We start from the raw sequence: 12,689 nt of genomic DNA on the forward strand, positions 1-12,689 counted from the left end.
CATACGCCATTTATTACCTCATGATACTGCAGCCCACGTGCAGCGTTGGTTTGGAGTCAGGGTTTCCCAACTCCCATAGGTGGACTCACTGGCCCGGTTAAAGCGCCGAATATTCGCTTTTCGTCCTCTCAATTTCGTGAAGAACACCCCCACCACGAGAAGGCAGTGAGTAGGACTTCTCTGGAAGAGGCTGTATACGCGTGAGAGCATTTCGAGAGGGAGGGAGAGATCAAACAGTATCATGCTCAACGCGAAACTTGGAGTCACAGGCAGGTATCACTTCTGAGATATAGCCCACGCAGAAATAACTGTTCAGTTCTCGAAGAAAACCTTACATTGTTCATTTCAAATAAACTAAATAATAAGAGAGCTTTTGACATTATACAAGGAAAATGGCATAAACACGTCAAGGCCGTTTTCCCATAGTATGGTTGATATCCCAATATAACTTTCTTGACAAGCATAGGCACACCTATTGGGTTAAGAATCAAGGCGTTTCGGATGAGATAGTGATAATATAACTCACATCGAACTAAAGTAGGAATAGAGTACGAAAAGCCAAGTACATGAAGGTCAAACACTATAAAAGTTGAACCGTAACTCCTAGGTATGGTAAATTCTTCAAGATGGAACTAAGTATAAGTTTTTTTAACATAAGGAAAGTAAGCTTACTTCGAAAACAAGTGTATTAAGCGAAAAAAAACTTTAAATCACCAAATACTGAAAATCGTATTTGACTAAAATGGGATTAATGACCTATCGAAATCTCAAACGCAAAATCAATAATCAACGCTCAATCGTACAGGTAAAATGTACTTAGTTATTATAGTTAATTGTAAAGCCAACTCTTAGCTATTGATTACGTCATTCGCTTAAGCCTAGAAAAAGTAACACAGTATAATTCGCATTTCTAAGCTATTTATCTGAGACTAATCCAAGGCTATTTTTAGTATTTACATTGTAACCGGTCGATTATAATCAATGCTTGCACAAATTTTATCGATCATGATCTAATTGCTTGTTGTACGAAGAATTGGCCGGTTAAATATTCGAAAAATAGGTATGACCATATGTGTAATTTCGTTTAGAAAGAAAGTAGCAACTATACACAGCACATCATTTCTCTTCAAAAAGCACGTAAACGATCATTTTTTCTCTAGCATTTGCATTTTGAAAAAAGATACAAAAGAGAAACTGGTATGACTAATAAAACACCACATACTTTAAATGTTATATTTAAAGCTAAAACGCCAACACGGCAAATCTATACTTTAACATCGCAAAACAAATGAATAGCCAATACCAAACAGTAGTATGGGACAGACTTATTGTCATTCAGTCAGACGAATTGAGAAGTGATAAACTCTATTCAAGAATTGAGTACTAGAAGCAGTTATACTATCTCGCCATCACACTTTTTCTCAAGGCTTTGGGATGTGAGATATGGAGTCGTAGACTAGATAACTATCTCACAAACCACTTCCGCTTCAAAATATTATTCACCTCTCTGCATTGTCTTAAAAAGTGACCGAAAACCCACGATTGTACCACTTCGAAAGTCAAGTAATTAACAAATTAGGATCGGTCTAGGTTGCAATTCACAATAGTATAAAAATGGTTTGATAACATGTCTTTAGGTAAACAATGGCGATATCAACAAGACTAAGACGAATATAAAGATACAGGTATTACTTAACCATTCCCATTTCAAATGGAAATTAAAACAACTGATTTCTAACATAGTAATGACAATATCTAGGGATAATAAATCTCACAGCACAGCTCGGTGGGATGAAACAGCCATTCAAAGCCCCAAGTGGCTGTCTAACTTATATCGATTCCCGATTGCGACAAGATTATTTACTGGTTCTGCACAAAAGACACAAAATGTCTCATATCCATCTTAAATTTTTAGGTCATAAATTAGGGGACTGCTTTCCAAATTTGTAAGTAATCAGAAGTACCAACAACACAACAGGAATTTGACAAATGTCGGACGTTTATTTAATACGCATTTATATTTTGCTCATGAAGAATTTCCGGCATTCCACCCACTGGGTAATGCATAGACAGGGGATTCGTTTGAGTACAGAGCTCCCACTAACATTTTAAACCTCCATGCAGTACCATAGTTGCGAGAACATTCAGTCGATACAATTCACTGGTATCACTACATAAAAGAACACGGTTCATATCTCTATTCCTAAGAATTGGCAATGAGGACTTCGTCAATATAAATCATCCTTATACGGTCATTTACTAATAATAGTACAAATGCTAGACTAATTGTTAATAAAACATTTATAACCATACATCGAGTGGAGCACATTCAAATATACCGATCGATTGTTGCGTTTCCAAATTTACACACCATACAAAAATAAACAGCTGAAGCACTTTTCTTTCAAGGTAATTTTATTATTGATAAGACTAAGTACAAAGAACTGGTGATGGAAATCTGCAAATAACATTATTGAGCTCGCCAATCCTATGAAAAGATACTACCATAGTTGCATACTTTATTTGATTGTCTATGGAGACACTTGATACCCAGCCAAGAAATCGACTACAATCTTTTTCAGTTTTTCATCAGTTGCTGGCTTTAATTCTCCATCTTCACGAATGGTCTTTAGGAGATCTTGATGATTTGCTAGGACAAACTTAAGAAAATCTTTCTCAAAGTGGATAATCTTTGATGGGTCCAACTTATCCAAATGTCCCCTAACACCAGCGTATATTACAACAACCTGTTGTTCAATTGCCATTGGAGCTAAATAAAATGAGTGATTAGTTTTAGATTTACATACCATATTGATTTTGTTTCAAGAGTTCCGTTAAACGAACACCCCGGTTTAGCAACGATTGAGTAGATGCATCCAAGTCAGAACCAAATTGAGCAAAAGCAGCTACTTCTCGATATTGAGCTAACTCTAGTTTCATGCGACCAGCAACTTGTTTCATAGCTTTAGTTTGTGCAGCAGACCCAACACGACTAACAGAAAGACCAACATTGATAGCAGGTCTTATACTTTTATGGAATAACTCAGTCTCCAAGAAAATCTGCCCATCAGTTATAGAGATAACGTTCGTTGGAATGTATGCAGATACATCACCAGCCTGAGTCTCAATGACTGGAAGGGCTGTTAGTGAACCGCCTCCATAGGAATCATTCATCTTAGCAGCTCTTTCCAGTAATCGAGAGTGCAAGTAAAACACATCACCAGGATAAGCTTCTCTCCCCGGAGGTCTTCGTAACAGAAGTGACATTTGTCGATAGGCAACAGCCTGTTTAGATAGATCGTCATAAATTATTAATGCATGCTTTCCATTATCACGAAAATATTCTCCCATCGCACACCCTGCGTATGGAGCCAAGTACTGAAGCGGAGCTGCATCAGATGCTGTTGCGGACACAATGATTGTGTATTTTATAGCATCTGCATCCGTCAAACGTTTGACTAGTTGCGCAACTGTTGAACGTTTTTGTCCGATGGCAACATAGATACAGTACAACTTCTTCTTTTCATCAGCTGCGTCGTTGAAACGCTTTTGATTAATAATAGTATCGACTGCAATAGCCGTTTTACCTGTCTAAAGACGAATCACACTATTGAAAATTTTAAAAATACCTGACGGTCTCCGATGATTAGTTCACGCTGACCACGGCCAATGGGAACGAGACTATCAACAGCCTTAATTCCAGTTTGCATCGGTTCACGAACAGAAATACGTGGTATGATACCTGGAGCTTTAACTCCAACACGCTGTCTTGTTTTCGTATTGATAGCACCTGCTCCATCGATTGGATTACCTAAGGCATCAACTACCCGACCAAGTAGCTCTACTCCGACAGGCACGTCAACAATGGCCCCTGCCCGCTTAACAATATCTCCTTCACGGATTAGCTTGTCATTCCCGAAAACGACCACACCAACATTGTCAGGCTCCAAATTTAGAGCCATACCCTAAGGAACGTTAACACTTTAGATGGTTATACCTTTAATCCAGACGAGAATTCCACCATCTCTTCCGCTTGTATATTTTTCAGACCATAGACACGTGCGATCCCATCACCGATACTCAGGACACGTCCAGTTTCCTCCAAGTTTGTTTGTAATGTTTGTCCTAAAATGCGTTCCTCTAAAATACTGGAGAATTCTGGGGCTCCAGCTTTTAAGGTAGATGAAGTGGATAGCCATCGGCATCCAAGTTGTTTAAATACCTAAAAAGAGAGGAAAACATTAATTTTACAGATCAGTAGCAACATGTATGCAATGTACATGCTAATAATAACAAGTGCTAAATTAACTAGGAATTGAAAAATATAGGCTGTGATATCATGATGCAGAGGAAAAGGGTGTTATAAACAGCTCTAGGTTAACATATTTTAGAGAAACAAAACAACTAGAATTCTTTTATTTTAATAAAAAGCCTAAATTTTATCTTTGCTTTTATGTATGTCACGTGGTTCAGTTAAAATTAACGGAACAAACCGATAGTTGTCAAAGGAAAATGATAAAGCATATGGTCAAGTCATCCAACAAATGGGCATAAGTGGGATGCGTCTGGTGTAGTAGACTAGAGATAAGTTAAAGGCAGTCAGATCAAGACGCAGCAAAATTCCATAGAGTCACTGACTGTTGAATTGAGTTATGTAGGTTGGTGAGGATCACATGATTAGAGTCCACGCAAATATTGTAACGAATAGTTAGACTCTGAATTACACGGTTTAGGATCATCAGTAGCACGTGTGAGATTGCTTTTTACCATCGCATTGTGCACTTTACATTTAGTGACAATGAAGCTTAATTATCAAAAACAAACATTTCCTTTCATTTCAGAACCTGACTGAATATGCACACCAGCTCAAGCCGATAGAACAAGATTCCAACCCGAAAACTTACAGCTTGGAAATCATGGTCTAATTACAAAACGAGACTTTTACAAACACCTAAACTACATGAAGTAACAGAACTATAAGGCTCAGTCAGTCACAACGTAGGACCAGGCACATATATGCATAGTAGTTACTTAAATGGTAATATTATATAAAAGATTGAGTATAAGGATACAGTAATGAAGCAGTTCGTAGAAATAAAGGTACAAGGCGTTTAATCTCACTACTACTTACCCGGTGATCCCAGCAGATGCGAGCAATATTTCTAGGATATCTGTGATTAAGTACTAGTAACTCACGAGTATCTTCTACTCTTAATGGCCACATTTCGCTGCCGTAGAATAGAACACAACGAACTGCTGCGTAGTGTACTCGTCCCTTAATTGATAAACGGATATCTCGCCTTCTCCAAGGGTGAAGTAAGTTGTCAAAAGCCAAACGAGCTTTTTGAATCCGTGCAGAGATTTGGTCAGACTTCAACCCATTAGGGCTGATCAGACTTCCAAGTGAAGCTGTCAACGCGTTCAACTACTTCACTCCCCAACCTTGGTTCAGGTGATGACGCAGACCAGTCGTGAAGCAACAACTTGTATCTAGAGGGGTAGAACCGCATCCTAAACATATCGGTGTTGTTGCTCAGTGTTACCAAGACTATTTTACCAGTCGTCACCAAACAGGACTATATCATCTGCGTATTCTAAATCGATAAGTGGACCTCCTAGGAGATTAATTTCTGAAAATTTAGACAACGAGAACGTTGTTTCTAGCAGTAGATATGACGTTATTGAACAAAAATGGAGATAATGAACAGCCTCGACGGACACCACTTGAGGTTGCGAAATCAGATGACAGCTCGCCATAAACTCTGACTCGACTAGTAGTAGTAGAGAACCTTCACAAGGTTTATGTACTTTTGAGGTACACCTTTCAGTGACAGACACTGCCATAGAACCTCTCGGTTTACAGAGTCAAATACTACTTTCAAGTCAGGAAAAACTATCATTGTCGGACGCCTATAAGCATGCCTGTTTTAGAACCTGACGAATGGTGAATACGTGGTCGATGCAGCCACGACTATGTCTGAAACCAGCCCGATTTATTCGTGTTTACAGTTCGCCCGTCTTTGTTATGCGCCCGATAACTATTGAGGCTAGCATTTTAGTCAATCTAATCCCTTTGTGGTTATCACAGGATGGTGTCGATCACCCCTGATATATTGGGACAATTAGTGATTGCGACCAAACAGATATGACTATCTCCAACTCCCAGGTTCTAAAATATTAATCAACCTAATCGCCAAAATTGGATCACCATGCTTAAAGACCTCTGGAGCCAATCCATCTGAACCAGTTCCTCTTCCTTGTTTCAGATTAGCTATGGTTTCTTGGACTTTAATCAGAGTCGGGAGCCTACTTCAATGTTTCATTCAGGCTGTTCGGAATGGTGGGTCGTGGCTGAACAGCCCCTTAGTGTTCCGCCCATCGTTCTAAACGTCTGAGTAGAGAGCCGATAAGAACGTCATCCTTTTTTGGCGATCGTCTCACACTTGACTTTTTATAAATTTCAGTTTCTTTTATTATTCTGTAGAGCTTTCCTGTGTTCCCTATAGTCGCCGCCTTTCCCATCACTTGCTTTCGTTGCCCACCACTGCTCATGGTCGTCCCTTGGACTTTTAGTTAACCTAGATCTGATTTGTTTTCGCTCTTCATCGTGTTCGGAGCCTGATGGGATGAGTTTACGAGAATCCATCAGTGCAATAGACTTAGAAATTTATTGGCTTTTTGTAACCCTTTGGTTTAAATCGCTAATAAATGTCACTGCTATTTCCATAGCTGTTTGCATATCTTTCAAGCAACATCTGGGTCAGCTTCGTTCTAAGAGTTACCTCAGCTGATCCTGGAATCTACTTTCGGCTTTCTCGTCACTCAGTTCAATTTTAATGGGTCTTCTTAATGTGGTTTCTCTGCGTCCTGTGAGGCGCAAGCAGATGCGTGCCCGGAATCCAAGCAGGTATTGCAGAATGAGCAACGGTCTTCTATCGAACCTCTCCAACGACGAATGATGGCAATATGGTCTATCTGAATTCATCGTTGGTCTGGTGCAAGGGGTCGCCATGTTAGACGATGTCTCTCTTTATGCTTAAAATTTGTTTGCTAAAAATAAAACATTGTCTTAGCACAGTTGCAGCAGACGATCACCATTATCTGTTCGCTGAGCCGGGATACTAAAATACCTACCTACATGTCTTAGTGTTTGACTTAAGCTACCTACTTGAGCATTAAAGTTACCCGTTACGAGTATTATATTTGAGCGTTTAGCTTTCTCTAAGTCATCTTTCACTTCATCCGGGCTGCAGTCAGTGCGAATATATGCAGAAACGACGAAAAGGCAACAGAGTGTGTTCCTATCTTTCCGAGTTCTTACGCAGCTGTCTAGCCGAACAGCACATAGATGACTGTTAACATGGATCCATTCTAATAGTGCTCTTACTTAGTCAAGTCAGGTCTATGAAAAATACCAGTTCTTAAGACAAATTAATATGTATTAATATGGACATCCGAATATTTAATGATGCACTTCCTCAGCAGAACGTGTTCGTATACTTGGTATTTGCAAGAGTAGGTTCTGCCACTCAGTTGTGCAGGCTGAGGCAAGTGGGGATGGTCCATAGATGTAACCGAAACGTTAGAATACTGGACCTTGGGCAGCAAGTCAGAACTCACCATATACTAGATTTTGGTCTGCAAATCAAATACTTCGCTACACACTTCCTTTCTGTCAGCGAATATGATTTGCGCATATTTACTATACTTTTTTCTTACAAATTTCATCTTGATGTTTCCTAGAAGTTTGTTGGTTTAAACGGTCACGCTTTAAGGTGCAGTCTAACTTTTACACATATAAAAGTTGTGATTCTAGTATTGTTTCTAAAAATTTCCAGCACAGGATACGAACGTATAATATACAGGTTTAAAAATAAATTAACTGGACGGATTGTTTTAAAACCCTAGAATTAAGTTGCCTGGAGCTCGAATAACTTATGATAAGTTCCATTGTCAGTAACGAGTTGTTCCACCGAATTCTGGCTGAAAGACTGATATACTATATTTGTGAAGTTACTGAAGCAAACTACGTGCATGGACGATTTCGTCTTAATGTCATGTCATCTAATACATTCTCAACGAGTTTTCCCTAATGAAATACACTATTTTGATCACTCGCTGTCAAAATCTTTTGTCTTGGCGACACGGACCAACACATACTCTTAATCAGATTTATACAAACGCATTCACTAGGTAGCTTGTACTAACGCTATAGCATATAATACCAATGTGATTTCTAGGAATCAACCTGACGTAAGTACTGGTCGATAATCTAAGAGATATAACTACCTAGGATGAGAAGGGCTGCAAAGCGAGAAATAGGAGGTCGCTACTAGAAGTATTACTAAAGTTATATGTCAAAAAGACCATCAGGATGACTCTTACACCGACAAAAGAAACCGCAACAGATTGAAACCTGCTTATTTTGGGTTTATATAGACCAAAAAAGTAGATGCATCCATAAGTCAACTCACACATGGATTTCTATTGGACAACTGCCGTGCAACCAGTCCAGCAGCACGAAACGAAGACATGACAACAGATGAGTATGGAAGTGAAACAGTACAACCCCGCGTTACAAAATAGACCACTAAAACAACCAATCGACTAAAAATGATATAGCCTATAGTGGTCAGTATATTGTGTAATTCTATTTTAACTGACCTACCCTGAGGCTCCTTATTTGTAAATTCAGCTTTCTCGCCACCATATCTAATTCAGGAAATATTTTTACAATAAAACCCTGTTGTATAAGATTATTCTGGAACAAAATGACGGTTCAAAGATTTAGAGTGGTCTTGGCCATAAGAGTCTGTCAGTTAAATAACCTCTTTGATACTTCTCTTAAGAAAGTTATCACTATTGTAGCGGTAAAAAAAGTTTACTAAATCTTTGATATTAATACTTACCTCAATAGCTTAACTGGACACATCCCAGCTGAAGACGATTGTTCCGGACTACTGAGTTAACTTTCTTCGGGATTACCGATTACGGAATTGTGGCGGCAAAAACCCCCAAAATCAATAGTTCTGCAAGTATTTGACATCTGATGCCGATCGAATTAGTTTTAATGGACACATCTAGCAGAAAGCACTCAGTAACTCAGTTTCACCGGATCACTACTGGGTACTCCGTGCTACATATATACAACCGTTAGCCGGCTTAGGTCTAGCGCTTCTCGAGATATCGAAAGCCTTTCAATATATCTTCGAACATCTTCACTTCTAACTTCTGACTTGACTGTGTAGGTATACTTTGATGATAAATGTGTTACTGATGTAACAGTAAACATATCTCCAAAATAAATAGCTCTGTAAGTCTTCGACATTGGTTGTTGGCCATACTGTTTTTAATGGACTCACCTAGCTGAAGGTGCTCGGTCATACATCTGCACCAGATCACGAGTGGAAACACCATCCTCAACATCTCTTGCAATCGCTAGCCAGATTAGATCAGACGATCCTCAATTTATTGATAGCCTATCAAAAATGTCTTCGAACCTCCTCACTTCTGTCTTTTGATTTCACTTAGTGGTTACGATTCATAGTGGAAGGTGTTACTGTTTAAAGCAAGTTCAAACTCCAAATAATGTGGCATCTTTACTGGTAAAGGCGTTGTCGAAGTATGATTACTTGTGGCATCTTCAATGGTGAACCCGACGTGACCTGGTACACCGATTCGTAAGTTGTGAGTCTGTTCCTTGTTGGAACACCTTATGTGACTTTCAATTTTCATTTTTACACATTGTGGTGTTTTATATTTGAATTCATTAGTCAATTGAAGCTAAACCACCATGGAAAACCTGTAGAACTGGGCGACCGTTTCGTCCTGGTATGGGACTCCTCAGCAGTGCGCATCCACGATCTCGCTCCGTGAGATTCGGGCCCACTGATGAGGAGTCCCATAGTAAGACGAAACAGCCATCCAGTACTTCCAGGTTTTCCATGTTGGTATGGCTTCAGCTGACCCACAAATTCAACTATAAAATTACTAAATACTCCACAAAACCCTTCTGATAATATTGAAATTTTGTTTTTATATTTTCGAACTTATTTTCTCGTTCATTGGTATACGTTATAGTCATCATGTTAAAACAGACTCCTAAGTTATTTAAGATTAAGACTTTTTCGCCTCCCTCGTTTCACCTGATGCCCTTCTGGTCCGATAATACAGAAGCCTGGTTCTGTTGCACAGAAGCTGACTTCGATGGGCGCGACGTGTCAGACCCCCATACACAGTTCCTCTCAGTGGTAAAGGCACTCTTAGTAATCCGAATACTTTTGGCGTCTTAAAAGTATTTCGTAAGATAGCACTGGCAAACACAGAATACACGCGAAATCTTTCTATATTCGTCTCTTCTTGTCGTTTGAATTCTTTCCTTTTTCTCTGACTGATAGAGATAATGGTGTCAACATCAGTGTGGGAGACTTACAGAACTATTTATTATGGGGATTCATTTGCCTCTAGATGGCTATCACAAATCATAAACTGGTCCCAGGAATATTAGATCTTTTCATAATGAGAGTAGAGATTCCCAATCAAACACACCTTACAACGATAGTCTTAAAAGCCCTCAATTCTGCCTCGTCTTATACAAAATTTTGGATGACCATCCGCCATCAGTAAGCCGATGTCTTAACAGTGATTTCGTCTGGAGTTGAAAGTCTCTTGTTCACTTGCATATAAACCGTATTGGACAGATATTCTCCAGATAACCTCTTGAGTAATTTGTATTCCAGTGAGTTTTGATGCTGGATCTCTAGCGATGAAACTGTATGGATAAGAGTCAATTAACAACGAAACATTAGAATAGTAGTATAGAGCTTCAAAGTTATTCACTTCTTTAACTTTTCTAGGGATTATGTTTCTTGCGTCTTTGTACTGAATGTTTGTATGTTAGATTAAGACAACCTGTGACGCCTTATCCTTCATTTTGTATAATAAACATTGTGACTGAATGATTGAGCCTTTTTATTTACTTTACTGCACTACATGGAAATGACGGTATGTTTCTAATAAATATAACAATACTGTACTTTGCAAATACTTTTGACTACTTTTTTTACTCATAAAACCACCATTTACACTTCGCATTTATTTAATCTCCTACCCAACCCTAAATATACACGGTATTCTTCCATCCCAATCAACTGACGGTGAACAAAAGTGATGGCGCACCCTTGAACTTATGAATAATGTTAAAAATACGCCGATTGTATGTCAGAATATCAAATGTAGACAAACAATATTGCATCTCCATAAAGCTTTACTGAAATAGACGTGTGTATACAGGTGCATGAAAGTATCAGCTCAACTGAAGTTCATGGGTCAGTGATCACAAGAAATACATAGCACTAACTACGCATAATAAAAGAAGTAAAATTTGATTGTAAGAACACAACTGTACAAGTAATGATAAACTTGATAAAATAATACAAGTTCTAGCCAATTTTTCAAAGTGGAAAGTAGTTCAATCTTCGACAAACAGATTTTCAAATAACAGTCACCAATGATTATTAGGAATGAATAATATGCGTGTTAATAATTAGACAAAGAAATACAGATTGTGTAAAGATAGTAAAATAATTTATTGAGTCATGTCCGGCTAATGTAGGGACAGGAGTGTCACGAATTTCTTCTGATCACATGGTCTAAAGTGATAGGTCCGGATATCCATAAATTCGGCTATATGCATGTAGTGGGATCAAATCTCATTTGGAAACGACAGCGTTATAGGATATATCACACTTAATAACTTGACTTTATCAGCCATATAATAACTATCGACCATGCACTCTAAGACAGATCCACACATCATGGTAGCCTGGTACTTATCCGAGTCACGCATAGAGATTTTCAATTATTATGTTATGACGCTGGCGAGCAGTCACTCTAACATACCTATATCGGTTACTTACGGCTATTGTTTCTCGTGGATGAGCATACGTCACTTACCAGCATTCTTTATTCAACTCTGTACCAGGCAATCATTTACAGTTTTGTACAGTGCTATTCATCCTTTTCATGTATGCTTCCAACTCCCGGCTCAATGTATTTCATTTTTCGTCCTCTTTTCCGCTTCCTTTTCAGGATTCTAAGTTAGCACATGCGTCATGATGTAGTTTGGTGACTTCCGTTATGTATATCTTATCCACTTTCAGCGTCTTTCCCTAATTTCCTCCTCAGCTGCAAACTGGTTTGTTCTCCCCTGCAGTTGATTGTTGCTGATGTTATCTGGTTAGTGGACATTCAGTATCTTGTATAGAAATAATTGTACTTTTTTATGATGTTTGAGGTAGTTTCCCAATTTTCAGCTCCGTACGGTAGAACTGTCTTGATGTTTTTATTAAAGGTTCGCACTTTGACATTGACTGACAGTTGTCTTGATTTCCACATGTTCTTCAACTGTAGGAGTGCTGTTCTTGTTTTGCCAATTTTCGCCTTTATATCTGCATCAGATCCTCCAAGTTCATCGATGATGTTACCCAGATACGTGAAATTTCCCACATCTTCCAGGGCTTCTTCATCAATTGTGATTGGTTCGGTGCTTGCTGTGTTATATACAAGATCTCACTTTTTCCTTTTTTGTATATTGAGATCCATTATTGCAGAGGCTCCCGATATACTATTCGTCTCCACCTACATTTTTGGGTGTGTGTAGGATAGAAGAGCTAGGTCATTACCAAAGT

The 12,689-nt window shown here is 38.7% G+C and overlaps 1 protein-coding gene across 1 annotated transcript; it reads right to left on the reverse strand.

Annotated features, from left to right (window-relative positions):
- Positions 1 to 2,113: 2,113 nt before the first annotated feature.
- Positions 2,114 to 8,776, reverse strand: ATP5F1A_1 (ATP synthase subunit alpha, mitochondrial). Its single transcript, XM_051210109.1, has 5 exons — positions 8,475 to 8,776; positions 3,998 to 4,222; positions 3,630 to 3,965; positions 2,808 to 3,591; positions 2,114 to 2,770 (listed from the first exon to the last, which is right to left on the reverse strand). The coding sequence occupies exons 1-5, from the start codon at positions 8,532 to 8,534 to the stop codon at positions 2,532 to 2,534; spliced, it is 1,644 nt and encodes a 547-aa protein (XP_051064110.1). The 5' UTR covers positions 8,535 to 8,776; the 3' UTR covers positions 2,114 to 2,531.
- Between the last annotated feature and the right edge of the window lie 3,913 nt (positions 8,777 to 12,689).

This window comes from Schistosoma haematobium (genome assembly GCF_000699445.3).
Source record: "Schistosoma haematobium chromosome Unknown HiC_scaffold_167, whole genome shotgun sequence".
NCBI lineage: Eukaryota > Metazoa > Platyhelminthes > Trematoda > Strigeidida > Schistosomatidae > Schistosoma > Schistosoma haematobium.

Bases quoted from the DNA above. Each gene is read 5' to 3' on its own strand.
- ATP5F1A_1 (XM_051210109.1), bottom strand. From the start codon at position 8,534: ATGTCTTCGTTTCGTGCTGCTGGACTGGTTGCACGGCAGTTGTCCAAT. The intron at 4,223-8,474 runs GTGAGTTGACTT...CTCTCTTTTTAG, and splicing joins TGTCCAATAGAAATCCATGT to GTATTTAAACAACTTGGATG. The intron at 3,966-3,997 runs GTATAACCATCT...AACGTTCCTTAG, and splicing joins AATTCTCGTCTGGATTAAAG to GGTATGGCTCTAAATTTGGA.